At 44.2% G+C, this 26,013-nt stretch overlaps 1 protein-coding gene across 1 annotated transcript in view; it reads left to right on the top strand.

Moving 5' to 3' along the window:
- The window catches only part of LOC126195011 (luciferin sulfotransferase-like), a 50,951-nt gene extending 25,226 nt beyond the window's left edge, over positions 1-25,725 (top strand). The window contains exons 4-7 of the mRNA XM_049933437.1: positions 166-301; positions 9,805-9,925; positions 19,653-19,747; positions 25,169-25,725. Of these exons, the coding sequence (XP_049789394.1) occupies positions 166-301; positions 9,805-9,925; positions 19,653-19,747; positions 25,169-25,495 (679 nt within the window). The 3' untranslated portion in view covers positions 25,496-25,725. The remainder of the gene's footprint in view (positions 1-165; positions 302-9,804; positions 9,926-19,652; positions 19,748-25,168) is intronic.
- The last annotated feature ends 288 nt before the right edge of the window (positions 25,726-26,013 follow it).

Below are 26,013 nucleotides of genomic sequence, written 5' to 3'. Positions count from 1 at the left end.
CTCCAGCGGCGTGTATGCGGCCCCCTCACCCCCTCCTCATCTGAGAGTGCAAGCAATGGAAGAGCGAGGCCGTCCCGATGACGCACTAGCGGGAGATTTAAAACCAGCGCAACAAGATATGTGGGCAGTGGTTAAGGTATAAGTGTGGGGTGTGTGTGTGTGCAGGCACCAGGTGATCGTGCGGTCCGAGGAGGGCGTGAACCCCCTGCAGCAGCTGCTCGACATGCCGGCGCCGCGCTACATCAAGTGCCACCTGCCCACGGAGCTGCTGCCGCAGCAGATCTGGAAGACCAAGGCCAAGGTACTGTCCTGCTCGCGTTGACAGAAATTAAATTTTTAAATGACCAACAACACCGTGCACTCGGGTATAAATTGTATGTACTTTTTCACGAACACTTTTTGGTTACTAATAATGTCGTCTACCTCACTTAATGTATATTTATTTATTAAAACTTTTAGGCTGTTCCCATCTTTAGATCAAAACATGAACATCAACAAAAGCAAAACGAAGCTAATGGAATGTAGTCGAGTTAACTCGGGTGATGCTGAGGGAATTAGATTACGGAGTGACACACTTAAAGTAGTAAATGAGTTTTGCTATTTGGGGAGCAAACTAACTGATGATGGTCGAAGTAGAGAGGATATAAAATGTAGACTGGCAATGGCTAGGAAAGCGTTTCTGAAGAAGAAAAATTTGTTAACATCGAATATAGATTTAAGGAAGTCGTTTCTGAGAGTATTTGTATGGAGTGTAGCCATGTATGGAAGTGAAACATGGACGATAAATTGTTCGAACAAGAAGAGAAGCTTTCGAAATGTGGTGCTAAAGAAGAATGCTGAAGATTAGATGGGTAATTCACATAACTAATGAGGAGTTATAGAATAGAATTGGGGAGAAGAGGAGTTTGCGGCAAAACTTGACTAGAAGAAGGGATCGGTTGGTAGGATATGTTCTGAAGCATCAGGGGATCACCAATTTAGTATTGAAGGGCAGCGTGGAGGGTAAAAATTGTAGAGGGAGACCGATAGATGAATACACTAAGCAGTTTCAGAAGGATGTAGGCTGCAGTACGTACTGGGAGATGAAGCAGCTTGCACAGGATAGAGCAGCATGGAGAGCTGCATCAAACCAGTCTCAGGACTGAAGACCACAACAACCACAACAGATCAAAACAACTTCGTAAAATAATCAGTTGCAATAAAACAAATGCTTATGGGGGAAATGTGAATGCGAGTAACGAAAATCACAATTTTGGGAAGGGTGGGGAGGGGGGGGGGAGAGCGTCGCATGCTGGGTACGCCCTTAAACTGACACATTCAGTCCAAAAAAATATATCTGTGGATAGAACCAAGGTGTAAGTCTGTCCGTGTATATGTGTATGTATTGTTGTACTTTTTTGTTTTGGCCTTACGTACTTGCACCCAATACCTTCAATTATTTGTTAGATATGTTACAATTTCTGTCTTTCTCTACAGATTTTAGATCCCTTAAGTACAATGGGAGATATTCCATGACGTCTTAACACACGAACTATTGTTCTCTTCCTTCTTGTTGATGTTTCCCACATGTTGCTCTCCTCACTTATTCCACGGCGAACCTCCGCATTTATTACCAGTCAAACTGATTTTCAACATCCTTCTGAATCTCCTCATGTCAAACGCTTTGTTCTGTTCTTCTCCGTTTCTCCCAGAGCCCACGATTTACTTCCAAACTATCCAGTGCTCTAAAATTACATGATCACAAATGTTTCCTAAAATTTTTTAAACTAGTGGAGTTATTTTGGCCAGGAACGCCCTCCTTGCTTCTGCTAGTCTGCTTATTATTTCCTCCTTGCTTCGTCTGCCAAGCGTTAGAGCCGTAGAAGAATTAATTCTTTTCCTTGATTTCATGCTCACCGATTTTCATTTTAATTTCATCACTAATATTTTTTTCTGCTGCTCATCATTACATTCGTATTTCTTCCGTTTCTTCTCAGACCACCGTGTGTGCTCATTACACTGCTCATTCAGTTTGCAATTCTTTCTCATTTTCACTGAGGATAGCAATATCATCAGCGAATCTTATCACTGAAAACCATTCACTGTGAATTTTAATCCCATTCCTCAACCTAACTTTTATTTTAGTTATTGCTTCTTCGAAGTATACATTAAAAAGTAGTAATGAAAGACTGCATCCCCGTCTCACGCCATTTTTTTTATCCGAGCAATTCAGTTCGCTCTTGGCCTTCCATTCCTGTTGTTGCCTTTTGTTTCTTGTACATATTGTACACAGATATTTGTGAGAGTTTCGAACATCTTCTAAGCCTTTTCTATTCCCAAGCGCTTTTCGAGGTGGAGAAATCCTATGAAAGTTCCCTGATTCTTCTTCCGTTTTGCTTCTAATATCACGCGTAACGACAAAACTGCCTTTTGGTGCCTTGACCTTCCCCAAACTGATCACCATATAACATATTCCCTAATGTCTTTTCCATTCTTCTCTATGTTATTCTTGCCAGCATCTTGGTTGCAAGAACTGTTAAGCAGGTCGTGCAATTGTTCTCGCACTTACCTGAACTTAGTATCTTTGCGACTGTACGAATGACACTTTCCCGAAACATTGTCTGGAAACTCATAGATTTTACAAACAAAAATGTTTGGTTGCTGATTTGTAGTAGTTCAAAAGGAATATTGTCTGCCCCTTCCGCACCATTGTTGTTGTTGTTGTTGTTGTTGTGGTCTTCAGTCCAAAGACTGGTTTGGTGCAGCTCTCCATGCCATCTATCCTGTGCAAGTCCTTCATTTCCGAATAACTGCTGTAACCTACACACTTCTGACACTACTTACTGTATTCATCTTTTGGTTTCCCTCTACAATTTTTACCCCCACATTTCTCTCCAATGCTAAACTGGCAATTCATTGATCTCACAGAATGTATCCTATCAACCAATCCGTTCTTTTCCTCAAGTTGGACACAAATTTCTTGTCTCCACAATTCTATTCAGTACCTCCTGATTAGCTGTCTACCTATCTAATAAAAAAATGGTTCAAATGGCTCTGAGCACTATGGGACTTAACATCTGAGGTCATCAGTCCCCTAGAACGTAGAACTACTTAAACCTAACTAACCTAAGGACACCACACACATCCATGCCCGAGGCGTGATTCGAAGCTGCGACCAGAGCGGTCGCGCGGTTCCAGACTGAAGCGTCTAGAACCGATCAGCCACAACGGCCGGCACCTGTCTAATCTTCAGTATTCTTCAGTATCACAACATTTCAGAGTTTCTGTTCTCTTCTTGCCTAAACTGTTTATCGCCTATGTTTCACTTCCATACGTAGCTACGCTCCAGACAAATACTTTCAGAAAAGACTTCCTAAAGGTTAATTCTATATTCGATGTTAAAAAATTTCTCTTCTTCAAAAACACTTTTCTTGTCACTACCAGTCTGCATTTTACATCCTCTCTACTTCTGCCATCATCAGTTATTCTGCTGCCCAAATTGCAAAACCCATCAATTACTTTCAGTGTCTCGTTTCCTAATCTAATGTCCTCAGCATCACCTGATTTAATTCAACTACATTTCACTATACTTGTTTCGCGTTTGTATATGTTCATCTAATGACCTCCTTTTAAGATACTGTCCATCCCGTTTAACTGCACTTCCAAGTCCTTTGCTGACAGAATCACAGTGTCATCGACAGACCTTTAAGTTTTTATTTGTTCTGCCAGAACTTTAATTCCGACTCCATTTTTTTTTGTTTCCTTTACTGCTTGTTCAATGTACGGATTGAATAACATCAGGGTTAGGCTACAACCTTGTCTCACTCCTTTCTCAACCACTGTTCCCCCTCTGGGCCCCCCGACTCTTATAATTGCCGCCTGGTTTCCATTCAAGTTGTAAATAGCCTTTCTCTCCCTGTATTTTACTCCTACTACCTTGAGAATTTCAAACAGAGTAGTCCACTCAATATTGTCAAAAGCTTTCTTTAAGTCTAAATATGCTATGAACGAAGTTTTTCCTTTCCTTAACCTACCTTGTAAGATAAGTCTTAGGGTAGGTATTGCCTCGCTTGTTCCTACAGTTCTCTAGAATCCAAACTGTTCTTCCCAAGCCCGGCTTCTTCCAGGTTTTCCATTATTCTGTAAACAATTCGTGTTAGTCGCCTATTTTGCAGTACTGAATTGATAGGTAATTTTCACACTTATCGGGAACTGTTTTCTTTCGAATTGGTATTATTACTGTCTTCTTGCAGCCTGACGTTATTTCATCCGCCTCATACATCTGGCACACCAGATGGAATAGTTTTATCATGGCTGGCTCTCTCAAGGCTACCAGTAGTTCTAACGGAATGTCGTCTACTTCCGGGGCCTTGTTCCGACTTACGTATTTCAGAGCTCTGTCAGGTTCTTCTCGCAGTATCGTACCTCCAATCACAGCTTCATCTACGATCTCTTCCATTTCTGTAATCTTGCCTTCAAGCTAATCTCCCTTGTAGAGATCCTCTATATAATCCTTCCACATTCCATCTTTCCTTTTTTGCTTAGGACTGGTTTTCCATGAGAGCTCTTGATATTTATACAACCGCTTCTCTTTTCTCCAAAGGCCACTTCATTTTTCCTGTAGGCGATATCTACCTTTCTCTTAGTGAAATATGTTTCTAATTCCTTACATTTTCCCCCCTAGACATTCCTTTTCAGCCATTTGGTGGCAAATCTTCCAAAGCTCTGTTAAACTCTGACTCTAATATTCGATCGCCTATGTGTTCCACATCGACTCCCATTTCTTCTTCACGCACGCCATTTAATGTAATTCTACTTCATTGAACCACATTTTACGTACTGCAATTTAGCACAACAATTTTATTTTGTTCCGTTCCATTCTGGCCCGGTGCCCATTATAAAAAACTGACGGGACTTACTAATTGAGCTGTAACAGTTTCTAATTAACTTCTAGATAATGTGCACAAGTCAAGGCCTGTAATGGTGCGCAACTCTCAGTTCACCGGTGGTGATAGTAACCATACCAAAGGATGCTGAACTTCAGTAACACTATAGATTTCCGGAATTACACTACTGGCCATTAAAATTGCTACACCCAGAAGAAATGGAGATGATAAACGGGTATTCATTGGACAAATATATTATACTATAACTGACATGTGATTACATTTTCACGCAATTTGGGTGCATAGATCCTGAGAAATCAATACCCAGAACAACCACCTCTGGCCGTAATGACGGCCTTGATACGCCTGGGTATGGAGTCAAACAGAGCTTTGATGGCGTGTAGAGATACAGCTGCCCATGCAGCTTCAACACGGTACCACAGTTTATCAAGAGTAGTGACTAGCGTATTGTGACGAGCCAGTTGCTCGGCCACCATTGACTAGACGTTTTCAATTGGTGAGAGACCTGGAGAATGCGCTGGCCAGGGCAGCAGTCGAACAGTTTCTGTATCCATAAAGGTCCGTACAGGACCTGCAAAATGCGGTCGTGCATTATCCTGCTGAAATGTAGGGTTTCGCAAGGATCGAACGCAGGATACAGCCACGGGTCGTAACACATCTGAAATGTAACGTCCACTGTTCAAAGTGCCGTCAATGCGAACAAGAGGTGACCGAGACGTGTAACCAATGGCACCCTATACCATCACGCCGGGTGATACGCCAGTATGGCGATGACGAATACACGCTTCCAATGTGCGTTCACCACGATGTCGCCAAACACGGACGCGACCATCATGATGCTGTAAACAAAACATGGATTCATCCGAAAAAATGACGTTTTGCCATTCGTACACCTCCTGTCTGCGATGCAGCGTCAAGGGTAACCGCAGCCATGGTCTCCGAGCTGATAGTGCATGCTGCTGCAAACGTCGTCGAACTGTTCGTGCAGATGGTTGTTGTCTTGCAAACGTCCTCATCTGTGGACTCAGGGATCGAGACGTGGCTGTACGATTCTTTACAGCTATGCGGATAAGATGCCTGACATCTCGACTGCTAGTGATACGAGGCCGTTGGGATCCAGCACGGCATTCCGCATTACCCTCCTGAACCCACCGATTCCATATTCTGCTAACAGTCATTGGATATCGACCAACGAGAGCAGCAGTGTCGCGATACGATAAATCGCAATCGCGATAGGCTACAATCCGACCATTATCAAAGTCGGAAACGTGATGGTACGCATTTCCCTCTCTTACAAGAGGCATCACAACAACGTTTCACCAGGCAACGCCGGTCAACTGCTGTTTGTGTATGAGAAATCGGTTGGAAACTTTCGTCATGTCAACACGTTGTAGGTGTCGCTACCGGCTCCAACCTTGTGTGAATGCTCAGTAAAGCTAATCATTTGCCTATCACAGCATCTCCTTCCTGTCGGTTAAATATCGCGTCTGTAGCACGTCATCTTCGTGGTGTAGCAATTTTAATGGCCAGCAGAGTATGTGACATTGATTACCAAGATAAAGTGCATAAAGCGTTAGCACTTCAATTAGAAATAGACAGAAAAATCAACAAAGTAAAATAAAAAGAGTATTAAAAGTTTTTATCTTACGGAATAATTTTGAAGCAGTAGTTTTTCCTTCATATGTGAATGGAGCGAATAATAATCAGATGTGACTGTTAATGCTTACATTCGCGAAATAAAATTTTATCAGACTCTAGCTTCACGTATTACTCGTATAAGTAAATAAAACAGCATGTATTACAGAATATATGTATTGTTCAACAGGGTCGTGCATTTCAATAGTATCCCATGCCCAGACCCCGCGTGACGTTAACGCGACCCTGGTGATCCTACCAGCAACCGGTGGAAACATTTTTTCTTCCGACTCCGTAGAAATCTCTATACCCACACTTCACATATCGCTCCACCGGAGAAGGACTAAAGTAGTCAAATCTGGGAAGCTCGGTTCCCTGAAACTTGCGTTGAGAATGTTTTGGACGCGAGTTGCAAAATGTGCTAACGTATCAAAACCATATTTCTTCACAAACGTTAGCTGACAATCTTCCAAGAAGCAAAATAGAAAGCCATATACGAGGGCTACTTTGCTTTTCAACCCCTGATCGGTTGGGAAATGGAAACCACTGTGGAAATTTGACATATTTTATTTGCAACATTTAGCTGCAGTTACTAGCTACTTCTCTATATAATTGCCGCTCCGACTTAGAGATTTTTCGTAGCGTGGTACCAAGTTTCCAATATCCTCGTCAAAGAAGGTGGCCGCCTATGCTATCCGCCAGTTGCCTACGCTGGTCCGCAGCTCGTTTCCGGTGCCAAAATGCTGTCATAGCCTGCGGTTCAAGTGAACACAGAGATGAAAATCAGAGGGAGTCAAATCCGGTGTGTATGGATGGTGATCAAACACTTCCCACCGAAAATGCTGAAGGAGTGTCCTTGTTGTACCAGCAGTTTGCGGCTGATCGTTATGATGAAGAAGGACACACATGGCATTTACGTTGTGTGGGCTACGTGAAATCACGCTGAACATTTCAGCGTGCACTTCACTCGTGGTGGTCAACACTTCTGATCTAGGGATATTTATGTGCTCACTGTGCCGTCAGACCTGGAAAGTGCGAAGTGACGCGATTCACGGGTATATTAGATACACTGCACAACACATTTGCGCAAAGCTTCATCGGATTTCACTGATAGGAGGTTAATAAATAGCCCCACGTATCAAATCTAGTTATTAAAGTATCTTCATTTGTGTTAGAATGATAACTGATCATCGAATCGGTGAAGCAGCTTGTAATCAGAGGACATTAGTTGATTCTGTCATGTGATAACTTTGTTTCCATCACATTCACGTCAAAATGGATGGAATGCATGTTCACTATGTCAGATTCGTCAATGACACAGGAATAGAGGCAGAGCCAGAGAAGGAATTACATAAAAAGGTTAGGGTCTTAAATCAAGAGATAATAAAACTACAATTCAAAGTAAATACCAACAAGACAAAATTCAGGGTTGTAGACAAGAAAGGTGATGGAAGTAAGACTGAAATAAGAGCACGCAGTGAGCAGCTCGAGAAGGTAACCGAAGTTCACCGTCTCACTATCGTTATGGAGGAATCTCAAGGCGATCAAGGGAAGAGCAATATTGACAAAGGGTGTCATCGAAAATGTGAAGAACCTTCTGCTCAAGCAGAATATCGATTTCCACGTTAAGAGAATATATGTGAAGATCTTTGTATGGAGTGTCCTGACATACGGATGTGAAACTCAGTGTTAGCAAAGCAGGAGAAAGGTACAGGAATGTGGATCTGCGGGAGAACTGGAATGACAGAAAAATGAGTTAGGCGGTTCTGCTAGAAACAGCAGAGGAGAAAGGACTACTGAAAGCTGTAGACTAATGCAAAGCAAAATTCGTTCGACACTTAATTAGACATAACACACCTTTACGATCTGTTTGCTAAGTCAAGATGGTATGGAAGAAAATCAGGGGACGAACAAGAACATTCTATTTAAATTTTGTGATGAGTGAGTTGGGATGTTCATACTCAGGATGTTTGTTTCAACTTGAGAGAACTGAATATCTAGAAAATGACGCCATCGTACGGAAAAAAATGTTCTAGGTGAAAATATTAGTGAAGGCGACATCTGTCTGAAACAATTGGCCACCTTCTAACCACCCCTCCAGCGTGGACGGGGTCAACTCTGTATTTTCAAATGGGATCCCCACCCCAACACCCACCCCCATTTTTATTGCATAATAGGATTCCACGCCAAGAAATCCGTACAGTTTAGTCATACCATTCTTTTTCCATTCGTGGTAGATAGCACTGTAATCGACAGATCTCAAGTGCGTCTGCTTTTGCAATTAATAATCGACTCATTTGATTCTACATTTAATTTACTATGTAAATCTAAACATTTGTGACCTATCGGTTGATATTTGTGTTCAAAATTCACTTTAGTGTTGCAAATTTGACTGTAGAGTATAATACGATTACCCGTTATAGTGTCTGCTTAGAAACTACGTTTAGCGTGCTCCAGAAGCATCTACGGTCGTATAGTTTTCTGTTTCCACTGAGATGCTTGATTTCGGTGAATCCCCTTGCCTCTCGCCATTGGGGTGCCTGATTTTGGTAAGTATAAAAGGCACGTGAGCTGTCACTATCACTTAAGGAACGTTATACCTTATTACAAAGGTTGTTGTTTGTATTTCGCCGTTAGCCGTGCAGCGGCCAGTGCGAGAATTACGGCGGTTCGGGTGGAAACACACACCGAAATCAATTACCGTGATGATGGGGTTTGAGGACGGACATCGAAATCAAGTACACCGATTGTCTATGGACTTTGACAATCAATCACATAAAAATTAAACTAAACTCCATCCTAACATGAAGACCCAAAGGTACCTACCGGCCGCCATGTCATCCTCAGCCCATAGGCGTCACTGGATGCCGATATGGAGCGGCATGTGGTCAGCACGCCGTTCTCCCGGCCGTTGTCAGTTTTCGTGAACGGAATAAGTCTCATGGGGAAGAGAAAACTACGTTACCATACAAGTTGATGATTTGCCAGAAATATCAATATTTGTAATGCAGAAACATGTTTGTAACACTCAAGTAACGTCTGAATATCAGTATCAACCGTTAGGATACAAAATTTGAATCATATGCGTCAACTCTTAATTGCAAAAACAGGCTCACTAAAGAGTAAATTGTAAGAAAAAGGTAGAGTAATACATACTACTTTTGTGTTACCGTGTTAGGATTCACTGTAATTACTAAACACCTCAAGAATAAGCCACTTTCATAAAGAAAGGTGTTGCCATCGTTGGCCTGTATGATGTGTCACGTGTACGCGCTGCCTACAGATCATCTACGTGGCGCGCGACCCTAAGGACGTGGCCGTGTCCTACTACCACTACATGAGGACGTGCTACGGATACTCCGGCTCCATAGACGACTTCCTGGAGGCCTTCCTCGACGAATCCCGTAAGTAGAGCGCCACCAATCAGTATAGCGCCGGTACGGCTCCGCCTCGTTTTCCATCGGCGAATGCATCGAATTTATCGCCCCAAAGGATGGGAATTATTTTTTGTTGGAAAACAAAAACATGTTATAATTTTTAACTGGTAACTTTAGTTCAGACCTATAAAAATTCTACAAGATTGTTATCAGTATTTAATAAGGAAGGGGGGCGTGTGACACTCATCGTTTGTAGCGTCATACAGTAGAGGGCCGAAAGAAACTGTATATTCTGCGTAAGACAGATTTATGTCAGTATCAGTAAGTACATCTTTGCCTAATCGGTGGATGTAAGTATTTAGTAAACCACTTATATGGTAGCCAAAGTATCAAAGTTTAAACATCAGAACTGAGATTAAATCGTCATAAAAACTAAATAATTGTTGTTTCGTATGCAACGGAATATTTTATTTAATGCACCACATTTTCCTTAAGTGGATGCAACATCGATTGTGCTGCCTTGCTTTTGCAAATTCCTTCTTATTTTCTTCTATCTCTCTGAGGAGGAGATATGTGCGATTATAGTGTTTATTGTTTAGAGGAGGAGGAGGAGGAGGAGGATATTAGTGTTTAAGGTCCCGTCGACAAATATTGTTTAGAACACTCATCGAATTCTTTGTCGAAACCTCCGTCAGCCCTGCAAATTTTTCACGAGTTTTGTACTTAAAAATGTATGTCAGATCACTTGAAACCAAGTGTTATCACTTTCCTCTATGTCATTTTCATTGTGCCAACAAAAAGCCACGTCCGTGTACTGACCAGTGCTGTTTCTTTCCTCCAACAGAAATACGACACTCGTTGATTTCATGGTCCATTCTGTCTGTCTTACCCATGTTTTCATTAGGCATAAATATTGAAGGGGTAGCGGTAGAAAGATGTAACGTTCAATTTAGTAAGCCTTAGTCTGACAGCATTATCTGATTCATGCTGATAACTAGTAATTCCGCATTTATTGCCAGTAAGAACTGTTTTGGCTACGTATTATTTTGTCTTGTTGTGTTTATGTTCTTGTCTTTCAGTCCAGCGAAACATACAGCACGTAAGATCTCAAAATAAGTCCTTGTGTGTTAGCATGTTTTTTTCTATCGATTCCTTCAGTTACTGCTTGGTAGGAGCGTTTGTCGTTTTCATCCTAGTGAATCTGAATCCATAAGGACCATATTACTGCCCATAAATTTTTCCGTTAAAATAGCATCTTGTTTTTTTTTTTAGTTTCTTCAAAATTTCAACGCTCGTTAGCTTCATTACCTCATTAAATTGAAATCGTTTGGAATTCAGTGGTTCCTTATTGTCCCAGTTCCCGAATACCTACATTCTTTGAACCCTCGAAAAGATTCTAGCTAGTGAATAAATCGTCTGTAACTATATGGTAATGTTATTTTATCGCCGGCCGAAGTGGCCGTGCGGTTAAAGGCGCTGCAGTCTGGAACCGCAAGACCGCTACGGTCGCAGGTTCGAATCCTGCCTCGGGCATGGATGTTTGTGATGTACTTAGGTTCGTTAGGTTTAACTAGTTCTAAGTTCTAGGGGACTAATGACCTCAGCAGTTGAGTCCCATAGTGCTCAGAGCCATTTGAACCATTTTGTTATTTTATCACTTGCCAGTTCGCCTACAAAAGAAATCGCAAGAACCGTTGCTTTGCCATCGCTAGCGTGTTTTTCCCCTTGAGAAGCCTTTAAATTCACCAAATATGTACTGTCACTGTTTAGGCACGACATCTCATATCCAAGCCTGGTTGGCTTTCCACGTATGAACGGCATCCATGGACGTGTGCCGAAATATTTCACCACGGACTCGCCATAGTCAAGGAATTCATATGCGTTTAAATAAGTTTCTGTTTCTAACATAAACTGCTTGCGTAGGTGTTGAACTGAATATTCACCATGGATTCTTTATAGTAAAGGAATTCACATGTAATTCATTAAATTTGAGTTTCCAACAATGAAATGAACAAAAATGAAAACTATGGAGAGTCAAAAAAACCAGCTTCAATCAATGAGACTGGCATTTACTACACACACATTTTACACGCTCATTGAGATATGTGAAATTCTTACTTAACTTACCGGTAATGAGAGTTCACTGGAAATATTACGAGATTTTGAAACACCGCCTGAAATTGTAAGCAGATCTTCCAGGAGAAAGTATCGCACCGAACTGATCAAGCAGAACGTGCTGCTACAATCAACTATAGTATTTCCAGAAACATTGACGTGCAGTGACGTGAATGGTTTTTCTAGTCATATAATGTTTGCTGTGACGCATTCGTCACGCCAATCCTTGGTGAATTATTCTTGCTTTCTTCACATCATACATTTGTCCAAAAATTAGCGCCAAACTTTCGTCGTGAAACGCACTAGAAACACACCAGCACCCGTACAAGCAATGACTGTTTTTGTTCCAACTTGTAATACAACTGCTTACTATAGAAACTGAAACACCTCACACAATTTTCATTTCAGAGGGAGAATAGTGACATTAATAACTTTCATAAAATGAGAAAAACTGCAACGTGATTGTTTCTCTTTTCTTAAAAAAAAAAAAAAAGAAAAACCGAGCCGAGGGCGTTCATGGGTCCTTCAAATAACTCTGCAGAGGTGGTGCAGTGATATGGCGATGGACTTGTATTACGTAAGTGAGAGGTTCAAATCACCACACGGACATGCAGACTTAGAATTCCCCCTGCGGGTTCGGGGGTTAGAATAGGCCCGCGGTATTCCTGCCTGTCGTAAGAGGCGACTAAAAGGAGTTTCAACCGTTTCGGCCTTCCATGTGATGGTCCCCCTTGGGGTTTGACCTCCATTTTTCAAAATTCTACAGAAGTACGAGCCTTTTGGGGAAGGACGCCTTACGTGGTGTACCACTGGTCCTCAGTGCACTAAGACCTTAGCACTCAGCATTGTACCGGCGTTGTAACCATACCCATTATTCCTCAAATTGGGCCTAAACGCCTGATGGGTTGTACAAGTTACGCCCATAGTGCGTCCCCATCTGCACCTACGATCATGATGGACTTTCCATGGCACCAGAAATCCAGCACGGTAGCCAGCCCGTTGTGATGGGGTCGTCATGTACCCTCTAGGTTGTAGCCCCCTGACAACACAGGGATCGTACTACCGATACCTGAGCTGCACCCTCCCCACGTCGACCAAGGAGTAGATGCCCGTCTCCTTGGGGCATGAGGACTCCCGGCAACGGTCATCCTGCCAGGTGGCCCTTGCTGAGGCTGGGTGGCGCCCGTGCGGAGAGCCCCTGGACGGAGTGGGTGGTATCGGGGCGGACGTTTCGCAGATGAAACGTCAACACGTATCAGGTCGCTCTGCGGCCGAGTCTTTCAAAAGGAAAGGTACTGTTTCTAGTTCTGGTTCTCCTGCCCTTTCCCCCTTGGCCACTCCCTGGGAGGAGGGACAGGCCCGCCGGCTTGGGGCGAAGTACTTCCCCCGCTATTTGGTCTGTTCTCGAACCGATGGGGGGACGTTCGCCACCTCCAAGCCCATGTTTTTGTTCAGCACATTGAGGACATCTTCGGGGAAATCGAGGCTCTCGGTAAGATGCGTTCGGGGTCCGTTCTTATAAAGACCACCTCCGCCACACAGTCGGCGGCGCTCCAGGCGTGCGACCGCCTAGGGGACATCCCAGTGTCCATTGTCCCGCATCTGGCACTAAATAGGACGCAGGGGGTTATTTTTCATCGGGACCTCCTGCTGCAATCTGATGAGGAGCTCAGGGCCAACCTGGAGCGCCGAGGCGTGCATTTCGTCCGGCGAGTCCAGCGCGGCCCCAAAGACCGTCGCATCGACACTGGGGCCTTTATCCTCGCCTTCGAGGGGGACATTCTCCCAGAGAAGGTAAAGGTGATGTGCTACCGGTGCGACGTGCGACCTTACGTTCCGCCTCCTATGCGCTGTTTTCGGTGTTTGCGCTTTGGGCACATGTCGTCACGGTGTGAGGCTGAGCCCCTTTGTGACGATTGTGGACGTCCTCTTCGTGAGGAACATACATGCACCCCACCACCTTGGTGCGTTAATTGTCCTGGCATCCACTCGCCTAGATCCTCAGACTGCCCCGCATATCAGAAGGAGAAGAAGATACAAGAACTCAAAACTTTGGATCGTCTCTCTTATTCTGAGGCCAGGAAGAAGTATGACCACCTCCATCCTGTGCCGTTGACCACTTCGTTTGCCTCAGTTGTGTCCACTCCTTCTGCGGCGGTATCCTCGGGCTGACATGATGCACCTGATCGTTCAGCTTCCCCCGCCGTTTTTATTGTTTGGCGTCTTCAATGCCCATCATCCCCTTTGGGGCTCTCCTGCATCCTGTCAAAGAGGCTCACTCTTGGCGGATGTCTTCAACCATCTCAATCTTGTCTGCCTCAATACTGGCGCCCCGACTTTCCTCTCGGACTCTACTCATACCTACTCTCACTTGGACCTCTCGATCTGTTCTACCACTCTTGCCCATCGGTTTGAGTGGTATGTCCTTTCTGACACCTATTCGAGCGACCACCTCCCCTGTGTCGTTCGTCTCCTGCACCACACTCCATCCTCACGTCCTTCGAGCTGGAACATACCGAAAGCTGACTGGGGACTTTACTCCTCCCTGGCGACCTTTCCGGACCATGATTTTCTCAGTTGTGACAGTCAGGTCGAATACCTCATGGCTGTTATCATCAATGCTGCCGAACGTTCCATTCCTCGTACTACCTCTTCTTTACGTCGCATTTCCGTCCCCTGGTGGAACGAGGCTTGTAGAGACGCTATCCGTGCTCGACGACGTGCTTTACGCACCTTTCGCCGCCATCCTACGTTGGCGAATTGTATTGGATACAAACGACTCCGAGTGCAATGCCGTAGAGTCATCAAAGACAGCAAAAAAGCTTGTTGGGCCTCTTTCACCAGCTCCTTTAACAGTTTTACTCCCTCTTCTGTCGTATGGGGTGGCCTGCGCCGGCTGTCGGGCATTAAGGCCCACTCCTCGGTACCTGGCCTGACCTCAGGTAATGAGGTCCTCGTTGATCCTGTGGCTGTCTCCAACGCCTTCGGCCGGTTTTTCGCGGAGGTTTCAAGCTCCGCCCATTACCACCCTGCCTTCCTTCCCAGGAAAGAGGCAGAAGAGGCTCGGCGACCTTCCTTCCACTCGCTGAATCTGGAAACTTATAATGCCCCCTTTACTATGCGGGAACTCGAACGTGCGCTTGCACTGTCCCGGTCCTCTGCTCCGGGGCCAGATGCCATTCACGTTCAGATGCTGGCACACCTTTCTCCGGCGGGCAAAAGCTTCCTTCTTCGTACCTACAATCGCGTCTGGACCGAAGGTCAGGTCCCAATGCGTTGGCGTGACGCTGTCGTTGTTCCTATACCCAAACCCGGGAAGGATAGACACCTTCCTTCTAGTTACCGCCCCATTTCCCTTACAAGCTGTGTCTGTAAGGTGATGGAGCGCATGGTTAACGCTCGGTTAGTTTGGATTCTTGAATCTCGACGGCTACTTACCAATGTCCAATGCGGTTTTCGTCGCCGCCGCTCCGCTGTTGACCACCTTGTGACCTTGTCGACATTCATCATGAACAACTTTTTGCGAAGGCGCACAACGGTAGCCGTGTTCTTCGATTTGGAGAAGGCTTATGATACCTGTTGGAGAGGAGGTATCCTCTGCACTATGCACAGGTGGGGCCTACGCGGTCGCCTGCCCCTTTTTATTGATTCCCCTTTAACGGATCGAAAGTTTAGGGTACGTGTGGGTTCCGTATTGTCCAACATCTTCCTCCAGGAGAACGGAGTGCCTCAGGGCTCCGTCTTGAGCGTAGCCCTTTTTGCCATCGCGATCAATCCAATTATGGATTGCATTCCACCTAATGTCTCAGGCTCTCTCTTTGTCGATGACTTCGCGATCTACTGCAGTGCCCAGAGAACATGCCTCCTGGAGCGCTGCCTTCAGCGTTGTCTAAACAGCCTATTCTCATGGAGCGTGGCAAATGGCTTCCGGTTCTCTGAAGAGAAGACGGTTTGTATCAACTTTTGGCGATATAAAGCGTTCCTTCCGCCATCCTTACATCTCGGTCCCGTTGTTCTCCCATTCGTGGAAACAACAAAGTTTCTAGGGCTCACGTTGGACAGGAAACTGTGTTGGTCTCCGCATGTCTCTTATTTGGCAGCCCGTTCTACACGTTCCCTTAATGTCCTCAGAGTTCTTAGTGGTTCATCTTGGAGAGCGGATCGCACTGTCCTGCTTCGCTTGTATCGGTCCATAGTCCGATCGAAGCTGGGTTATGGGAGCTTCGTCTACTCGTCTGCTCGGCCATCCCTCTTACGCCGTCTCAACTCCATCCACCATTGGGGGTTACGTCTTGCGACCGGAGCCTTTTACACTAGTCCTGTCGAGAGTCTTTATGCTGAAGCTGCCGAATTACCATTGACCTTCTGGCGCGGCGTACTGCTGTGTCGGTATGCCTGCCGGCTGTTGTCTATGCCCGACCACCCCTCTTACGAGTCCTTCTTCGCCGATTCTCTCGACCGTCAGTATGGGTTGTATGTGTCTGCCCTGCTGCCCCCCGGAGTCCGCTTCCGTCGCCTGCTTCGACAATTGGATTTTGCCCTCCCTACCACCTTCAGAGAGGGTGAGAGCCCGACACCACCTTGGCTCCAGGCTCCGGTTCATATTTATCTCGACCTCAGCTCACTCCCGAAGGAGGGTACTCCGGCTTCAGTGTATTGCTCACGGTTTGTCGAACTTCGTGCTCGACTTGCCGGTCACACCTTTATTTATACCGATGGCTCCAAAACTGACGATGGTGTTGGCTGTGCCTTTGTCGTCGGGGCCGCCAACTTTAAATACCGGCTCCTCGACCAATGTTCCAGCTTTACGGCCGAGCTTTTTGCTCTCCATCAGGCCGTTCAGTATGCCTGCCGCCACCGCCATTCATCGTACGTACTCTGCTCTGACTCACTCAGTGCTCTTCAGAGCCTTGGAGCTCCCTATCCGGTCCATCCCTTGGCTCAAAGGATACAGCAGTCCCTCCATTCTTTCTCTGATAATGGTTCTCCTGTCAGCTTTCTGTGGGTTCCCGGACATGTAGGAGTGCCTGGGAATGAGGCTGCGGATGCTGCAGCCAAGGCTGCAGTCCTCCTGCCTCGGCCAGCCTCCCATTGTGTCCCGTCATCTGACGTTCGTGGGGATGTTTGTAAGAGGCTTGTGTCGTTGTGGTGGGATGCTTGGTCATCCCTCCAAGGAAAGAAGCTCCGGGCAGTAAAACCGCTCCCAACTGCTTGGACAACCTCCTCCCGACCATCTCGGCGAGAGGAGGTCCTTCTGACCAGGTTGCGGATTGGGCATTGCCGGTTTAGCCACCGCTACCTGCTCTCCGGTGACCCAGCCCCACAGTGCCCTTGTGGTCAGGCATTAACAGTGCGCCATGTTTTATTGTCGTGTCCCCGCTTTAGTCAATCTCGTGTTGTCCTGTCCCTGCCATCTACTTTACCGGATATTTTAGCTGATGACGATCGAGCAGCTGCTCGTGTTCTGCGTTTTATAGCTTTGACTGGATTGTCCAAAGACATCTAACCTTTTTCCTTATTTTATCTACATCTTTGTTAGGTCTTTCTGGTGTCCCCCCCCCCTCCCCTTGAGTTTTACTAGATTCCCTGTGCTCTAACAACAGTGACTGGGTGCTAATGACCTCAGTAGTTGAGCGCCCTTAAACCCCACCAAAAAAAAAAAAAAAAAAAAAAAACAGACTTAGAATTATCGTGTTTATAGCAATTCTCTTAAGATGAATGCCATGATCTTTGCTTTGAAACGTTCGATCCCACTCAAATAAATTCTAGTTTTCTTTACTTACTGGCGTTTGGTATATTTACCGCGCAGTCAGCAGTTACATCTTATGGCTAAAAAAAAAGCACACAGTAGCTAAAAACAGTTGATAATAAAACGTATGGCAACTGGCAAAAAATACCATTCTTTTAACACTACTTGAGTTTACCGTCAGTGCTCGGCAGAATATGACACTGTTAAATAGGATACACTTCCTGATGTTCAGCCAAATTGTGTTTATTTGGTCAGGAACTAGCTTTCGGCGTCTTACTCTATCTTTAGATGACAACTGATTGTCGCAAAAACAGATAAAGTGCATTGCTACTTAGATTTTTTGCACGAAAATACAAAAGGTACCAAAATGAAGACGTGCGGAGTGCTGACACAGGAAAGTGTTACGTTTTTTAATCATGCAGAAATAATTACATTACCTGAGGAAGCAAACAAAGTTTTTATGAGGAGGCACGTTTAACAACTATTGAACAATTTCAATCTAGTATTTGTAACGACGACTTAATTTAACACAGGGCAAAAAGTAAACTGTGTTTGGTCATTTAATAGTAAGTTGGCAATCGGTGTCATACGTTTTATTGATTTCCAGTTTTTACAGTAGGGTCATCTTTCTGCTTTTCGTAACAGAAAATATAGAAAGATGACACATTGTCTTCTTTTCTAAACAGAATGTAAAGAATAATGACCCTACTGGGTATCCCGGAAATCAAGAAACATATGACAGAGAATTCCACCTTAGTATTAAATGCCGAAACTTAATTTTCTGTTTCTCCTCTGTTAAATTAAGTTTTAGTTGCAAATACTAGATTCAGATTGCAAATTCAGTATTACTTCTCATCAGCTGTTAAATGTGTCTCCACATAAAAAACTTCCTTAGTATAGTGTAACTTTTTCTACAAGACAAAAAAGTAACACTTTCATCTGCAAACACGTTATATGTCATCGTGTTTCTGTCTTCTGTGTAAATAATATCTCTGTAAGTCGTACGTTATTTTTATCTGGGAGATTCTTTGTCAGATAAAGATGGCCTAATAAGTCGGACGGCGATTCACGACCAAATAAACATAACTTTGCAGACTATTACCAAGTGTTTCCAATTTAATATTATCATTCTTTTAGATTATTGAGGGAAAAAGACTTAGAAAATCTAAATGTTGTTCCCATCGAACCATCGTTATCCCGAATACATACGAGTCCAGTTTCTTTATTAGATCACTATGCTCACTCTGTGTGCAGCTGGATTAGTTTCTCCATCAAGACCCTTAGTTTTCAGATTAGGTACGTAATATTTGTAATGTCCTCCCAGCGGCTTAGACATTGGATTGGTATTCAGGTGCTCCGTCCAGCTAGCCTGATTTAGAGTCCCTGTCCTCTAGCTAGTATACGTGATGTGAATACCGCAGTATTTCCCTCTCCGAGTCATCCATGTCCAGCAGTCCATAATAACTGTGATTTCGAGGAATTATTGCTCTGTAAATTTACACTAATTTCCTACCTTACTTGGTCAGGGCCTCGAACTTCAACTGTTCTCTTGAATGTTAAAGCTGGCGTACTTCGATACCTAATAAAATTGCAAAAACGGAATAAAATATTTGAAAAATTGGAGTTCGCAGTTCAGGACAATGTTCATCTCTATGCTCTCGTCACGTTCTAACTGTCATGGGACTAGACATCTCATGGAAGAGCACTGTTGGCCAAAAGAAGAAGAGAGTTTGCTGAAAAACAGTGAGCTCATAATATAGTTTCTTTTTTGGCAACATGGTAAAAGTAATGATATGTTGCAGATATCATATCGGGGGGACTTCATATCTTTATCAAATAAACATAAAAAAAACTTAGCTTCGCTTTATGACAAGCGTTCTAATGTTTCAGTTCCGTACGGCCCATACTGGGCGCACGTCCTGGGCTACTGGAAGCTTCGGGATCAGCCGAACGTCCTCTTCACCACTTATGAAGAAATGAAGAGGGTAAGTATAATTTTTTGTACCATGATGGAAGAGAGGTCGTTGTTGTTAAACTCAGTATTAAAATCTAGACTCAATCTCCCTTCATAAAGCAAAAGCACTTGGAGTAACTCGTTTCGAGGATGCAAGTCCTCATACTCAGAATTTAAAATAAACATATAAAAGCAAGAAAAACAGATATAGCAGTATTAAGAATTCGTGGTCACTTAGTTTGTAACTGTGTCTTCACACAATGTGCTTCAACGTCATTCGTCGATTCGATGAATGTCACGGCAACAACTATTCGCGTGCACGGTCCATGTTCCTAGGAAACAAAAGCCTATATACAAACATGTATGTACCATGACTGAGCACTTTGTGTGCATAATCAAGACATTAGAGACCATGGAGGTAAATAAGGGGATTATCATGACGTCACACACTTGCAGCCAGCCTTCGCCATGTTAGTAGCTCCAAACATTAGCTTCTGTGGACCTGTTCTGATAAGAAAAAGTACCAGATTGTGTCATTTACAGGTGCACTAGTTGTTCTGATTATAGTTTACAGTGTTGAGGAATCACTGGGTCGTTAAAGTGATATTTACTTTTATATACTCTCTAAGACCAAAAAAAGGGAATTATCCGAAGGGGATGGAGATCGGTAGATGTGACTTACATTTACGTTCAAACAAATGATTATGGTTCCAGAAAAACTGGATGATTTATTCAAGAGAAAGAGGTTCACAAACTGAGCAATTCAGTAAAGCGTCGGTCCACCTCAGCCCCTTGTACAAGCAGTCATTCTCATTGGCACTGATTGACAGAGTGCTCCTGAGGGATATCGTGCCAGAGTCTGTCCGGTTGGAGCGACAGATTATCAAAATCCCGAGATAGTTGGAGGGCCCTCGCCATAATGCTCCAATCGTTCTCAATTGGGGAGGGATTTGGCGACCTTGCTGGCCAAGGTAGGATTTGGTAGGCAAGAATAAAAGCAGTAGAACCTCTCGCCGTGTGTGCGGAAGGGCAGTATCTTACTGAATGTAAGCCCAGGATGGCTTATCATGAAGTGCAGCAAAACGAGGCGTAGAATGTCGTCGACGGACAGCAGTGCTGCAAGAGTGCTGTGGATGACAAGGGGTCCGGCTATGAGGTGAAATGGCACCTCAGACTCATCACGCTAGGTTTTTGGGCCTTATGGCTGGTGATATTGAGGTTGGCATCCCACCACTGTCCAGTTAATAAGATTCCGGACCCCGCACTTTTTCTTGTCACCATCCCACCACTGTCCAGTTAATAAGATTCCGGACCCCGCACTTTTTCTTGTCACCCACGATGCGGCGTCTGTGTCACGATCCCGTGATGTGTTACGACTTTCAAACTACATACAAGAATGACATTGTTGAATAAGGGTGTATTGGCCATACGTAGTATAGAACATTTTTTATATATGTGAAACTTTTATGTAGTCTTGGGTCTAATGGTAAAGGCAGTTCAGTATTGACGAAGAATCTCAAAATACATGGAATCAGCACCATTCCTTCCCTAATGATGTACAGTGATCTCACCTGACTTTTCTCACGGAATGTAACTTTGTGCCATCCAGTTAACGCTTTCACTATTTTCGGAGACCTCAGAGTTCACTGGCTTCATGTCGTTATAACACTGAACTGAACTTCCTGCATCTTTGTAATCTCTCAAGGGTACTTCGTTTCAAAATACAATCCCTCACATATTGTTAAATTATATGTATTATCAGTTTCTCTATATTGTGGTGTCTTTCTTATGATTACTAAAACTTCCCTGAATTTTGGGTTTCTTAATTATGAACATTTTAAACATTTTTATTTGATAGTTTTCTTGTCTGTCCGTCTATTCGCCGCAAAATTTGGAATTTAATTTAAACTAAACCTAGAGACCTGAAACTTTAAACTTAGCTCAGAACTGGATGACAATTTAGTATTATCTCGCTTTCTTGTCAATCTAATCGGTAGGGGAGGGTGTGAGAGTGAAAATTTTCAGAAATTTGTGGTAAGCTTCTAAGGGAACAAACTTCTGAGGTCATCAGTCACTAGACTTACACACTACTTAATCTAACTTAAACAAACTGACGCTAAGGACAACACACACATTTATGCCCGAGAGAGGACTCGAACGTCCGACAGGGGGAGGCCATGTGAACTATGACAAGGCGCCTCAGACTGTGTGACTACCCAGTGTGGCGAAAGTGAAAGTGTTTGGTAACACCTGACATGTAGGTTACCCTGCGTGACCAAGTACTATTGGGCTGCGTCTCAGGAGGTGTATGTAAGTACAACATGGCTGAGAGAGAGATGGAAGTGATGGGTAGTGAGAGGGAGGAGAGTGAGAGGACAGAGACAAGAGGAGAAGGAGACGAAAAGATGAAGCTGGAAGAGGAGATTGACAGAGAAGATTGGAGGAGGAGAAGGAGAAGTGGTAGTAAGAGATGCACAGAGAGAGGGAGGATAAACAGATAGCCACAGAGAAGTGAGAGGAGGAGATGGACAGAGATGGCTAAGGACGAGACGGACAGAGAGGGGAGGAGGAGAGATGTAGGTAGAGGGAGGAGGAGGAAGTACACAGAGAATTAGGGAAGACGATGGACAATTAGAGGGGGAGGAGGAGATGGACAGAGAGAGGAGGGAGAGGAAGATGTGAACAAGGGCAAAGACACTGATATAAAGATAGTATTCACATAAGTCTTATATGAAATTATATAAAATTAATTTTGCATCCTATATCTTACTACTAGGTAGGTACCAGGTGGTTTCAGTGAAAGTACAGCTACTCTCAGAAGTCCAGAGTGGGTTTTAATGCCAGTGAAACTTGGTAGATATTGTAATGTGATAATGCGAAATCGATATACGCTGGAAAAATGTTAGTTCCAAGTATGGCCACCAGGGTCCAATTGGTGCTCTCACGGCAAGAAAGATGTACAGAAATGTTTCCTTAAGTAACAGATTAGGAACGGTATGTGGGTAACAATGGTCAAACAGGTGAGAAAGGCATCGAGCTGATTTTGTTATTAACTGTCACCTACACGTTTTGTGTTATATGGTCACCAGGGACATCGACGAGATGCTGTACAGCTCCAGAAATTTGAACTGAATTCTTTCCAGGGTAAATCGGTTCGGCATTAACCCAATAGAATATGTACCAAGTTTCGATATCACATAATAATTACACCCTACAGTGGATCTCCGTGACTAGCTGCACTTTAGTTAATAGCGAACTGGTATAACGCTGTTCTATTTTAAATATGATCAAGTGGAAAGACTCTAACATACGAGGTGCATTCAAGTTCTAAGACCTCCGATTTTTTTTCTAATTAACTACTCGCCCGAAATCGTTGAAACTGGCGTTACTTCTCGACGTAATTGCCCTGCAGACGTACACATTTTTCACAACGCTGACGCCATGATTCCATGGCAGCGGCGAAGGCTTCTTTAGGAGTCTGTTTTGACCACTGGAAAATCGCTGAGACCATAGCGGCACAGCTGGTGAATGTACGGCCACGGACAGTGTCTTTCATTGTTGGAAAAAGGCAAAAGTCACTAGGAGCCAGGTCAGGTGAGTAGGGAGCATGAGGAATCACTTCAAAGTTGTTATCACGAAGAAACTGTTGCGTAACGTTAGCTCGATGTGCGGGTGCGTTGTCTTGGTGTAACAGCACACGCGTAGTCCTTCCCGGACGTTTTTGTTGCAGTGCAGGAAGGAATTTGTTCTTCAAAACATTTTCTTAGGATGCACCTGTTACCGTAGTGCCCTTTGGAACGCAATGGGTAAGGATTACGCCCTCGCTGTCCCAGAACATGGACACCATCATTTTTTCAGCACTGGCGGTTACCCAAAATTTTTTTGGTGGCGGTGAATCTGTGTGCTTCCATTGCGCTGACTGGCTATTTGTTTCGGGTTGAAAAATGGCATCCACGTCTCATCCATTGTCACAACCGACGAAAAGAAAGTCCCATTCCTGTTGTCGTTGCGCGTCAACATTGCTTATCAACATGCCACACATGCCACACAGGCATCCATGTGGTCGTCCGTCAGCATTCGTGGCACCCACCTGGATGACACTTTTCGCATTTTCAGGTCGTCATGCAGGATTGTGTGTACAGAACCCACAGAAATGCCACTCTGGAAGTGATCTGTTCAACAGTCATTCGGCGATCCCCCAAAACAATTCTCTCCACTTTCTCGATCATGTCGTCAGACCGGCTTGTGCGAGCCCGAGGTTGTTTTGGTTTGTTGTCACACGATGTTCTGCCTTCATTAAATTGTCGCACCCACGAACGCACTTTCGACACATCCATAACTCCATTACCACATGTCTCCTTCAACTGTCGATGAATTTCAATTGGTTTCACACCGCGCAAATTCAGAAAACAAATGATTGTACGCTGTTCAAGTAAGGAAAACGTCACCATTTTAAGTATTTAAAACAGTTCTCATTCTCGCCGCTGGCGGTAAAATTCCATCTGCCGTACGGTGCTGCCATCTCTGTAACGTATTGACACTGAATGCGGCCTCATTTTAAAACAATGCGCATGTTTCTATCTCTTTCCAGTCCAGAGAAAAAAAATCGGAGGCCTTAGAACTTGAATGCACCTCGTAAACCTGAAATTTAGCACAGCTCTCTGTTATAATCTCATCAAAATGTTTAAAATCGATTGACAGGTTTCACATGCACGACTAAAAAGCAAAAAATAATTATTTAAATAAAAATAAATTCTATAATATAGCATATTTTAAATCAGACTGAAAAATATAAAATAATTTCTCCTAGCCTTTTTTTTTTAAATATAAAATAATTTCCCCTAGCTCCATACAGATTGATGCCCACATAGAGATAGTTCTGAAAATCTGTCATTGTGAACTTTAATAGTTATGAAAATACTTGTAAGGTTTATGACAAAAAACGTTTAGTATATGCAGAAAATAACTGCATGAATAGTTGACTTACGTATCTATCGCATGCATCCTACGTTTATCACTATAAATCTTACAAGTATTTTCATAGTTATTGCCGGCCGGTGTGGCCGAGCGGTTCTAAGCGCTTTAGTCCGGAACCGCGTGACCGATACGGTTGCAGGTTCGAATCCTGCCTTTGGCATGGATGTGTGTGATATTTTTAGGTTAGTTAGGTTTAAGTCGTTCTAAGTGTAGGGGACTGATGACCTCAGATGTTAAGTCGCATAGTGCTTAGAGCCATTTGAACCATTTTTAAATGATATACTTGCTTGCGCTGAAGGCAACTTCACCCACTGCGGTACCTTTTAATAGAAATTATCCATAAGGAATGTGGCGCTTCTGATGAAAACGTGACAGTGGACGGTAACTGAGACATCCCCCCTCCACCTCAAGCGAATCGTGGACCCGAGCCTGGAAACAAGTGATGATGTAAGCACCTGTCTGAATTGCCTTGCAGGACCTTCCGGCAGCAGTACGGCGGTGCGCGCGCTTCTTGTCTACGGACGTAAGCGAGGATCTGCTGCAGAAGCTGGTGGACCACCTGAGCTTCGACAACATGAAGACGAACCCCGCCGTGAACAAGGAGGGCTACGTGGCCGCCGTGCGCAAGGGCATGGGCCTCGATCCGAACGCGGCCGACCTGCCCAAGTTCATGCGCCGCGGCCAGCCGGGAGGCTGGAGGAACGAGTTCCCTCCAGGATTCGCCGAGCGCTTCGACAAGTGGATCCAGGAGAAGACCAGCGGCACCGGCTACACCGTCGGCATCTCCGGGGGGCACGCCTAGGAAGCTGTCAGACGGACACACACACAAAGACACACACATCTCAATCGCTGGCGTGGTAGAACCCGACCAGGAAAACACGAAGCTATCTGGGCCCTGTGGGTCCATCACTGAATGTCGCTACAGACTCACTGACATGTTCTTACTGACCTCTTCACCTCTGGTCAAATAATAATCTGTTAAAATGTTTTGTACTTTCGAGAAACAGTCAATAAAAAGTTTCAAATATTCCAGCTCTGTAGTTTCACTATCAGTAATGTATTTATCACGTTTTTATTAGGTCGCTTTCATGTCTTTCTGTCCGCACAGCACAAATTTTGCAACTGATTTTAAACCTACTTCCAGTGAGCCAGAGACTCACTACTTAAATCACAACTGAAAACTGGATGACATGCAATATTAACTCACCTGCTTGCCTGGTGTGTGGCGGAGAGTACTTCATGTACCACTACAATCTCTCCCTTTTCCCGTTCCAGGGGTGAATTGTTTGCGGGAAGAACGATCGACGATAAGCCTTTGTG

Source organism: Schistocerca nitens, chromosome 7, assembly GCF_023898315.1.
Source record: "Schistocerca nitens isolate TAMUIC-IGC-003100 chromosome 7, iqSchNite1.1, whole genome shotgun sequence".
In the NCBI taxonomy this organism is placed as follows: Eukaryota; Metazoa; Arthropoda; class Insecta; order Orthoptera; family Acrididae; genus Schistocerca; species Schistocerca nitens.
The sequence above is the reverse complement of the archived record's forward strand: the minus strand, read 5'-3'. Positions and strand labels throughout refer to the sequence as shown.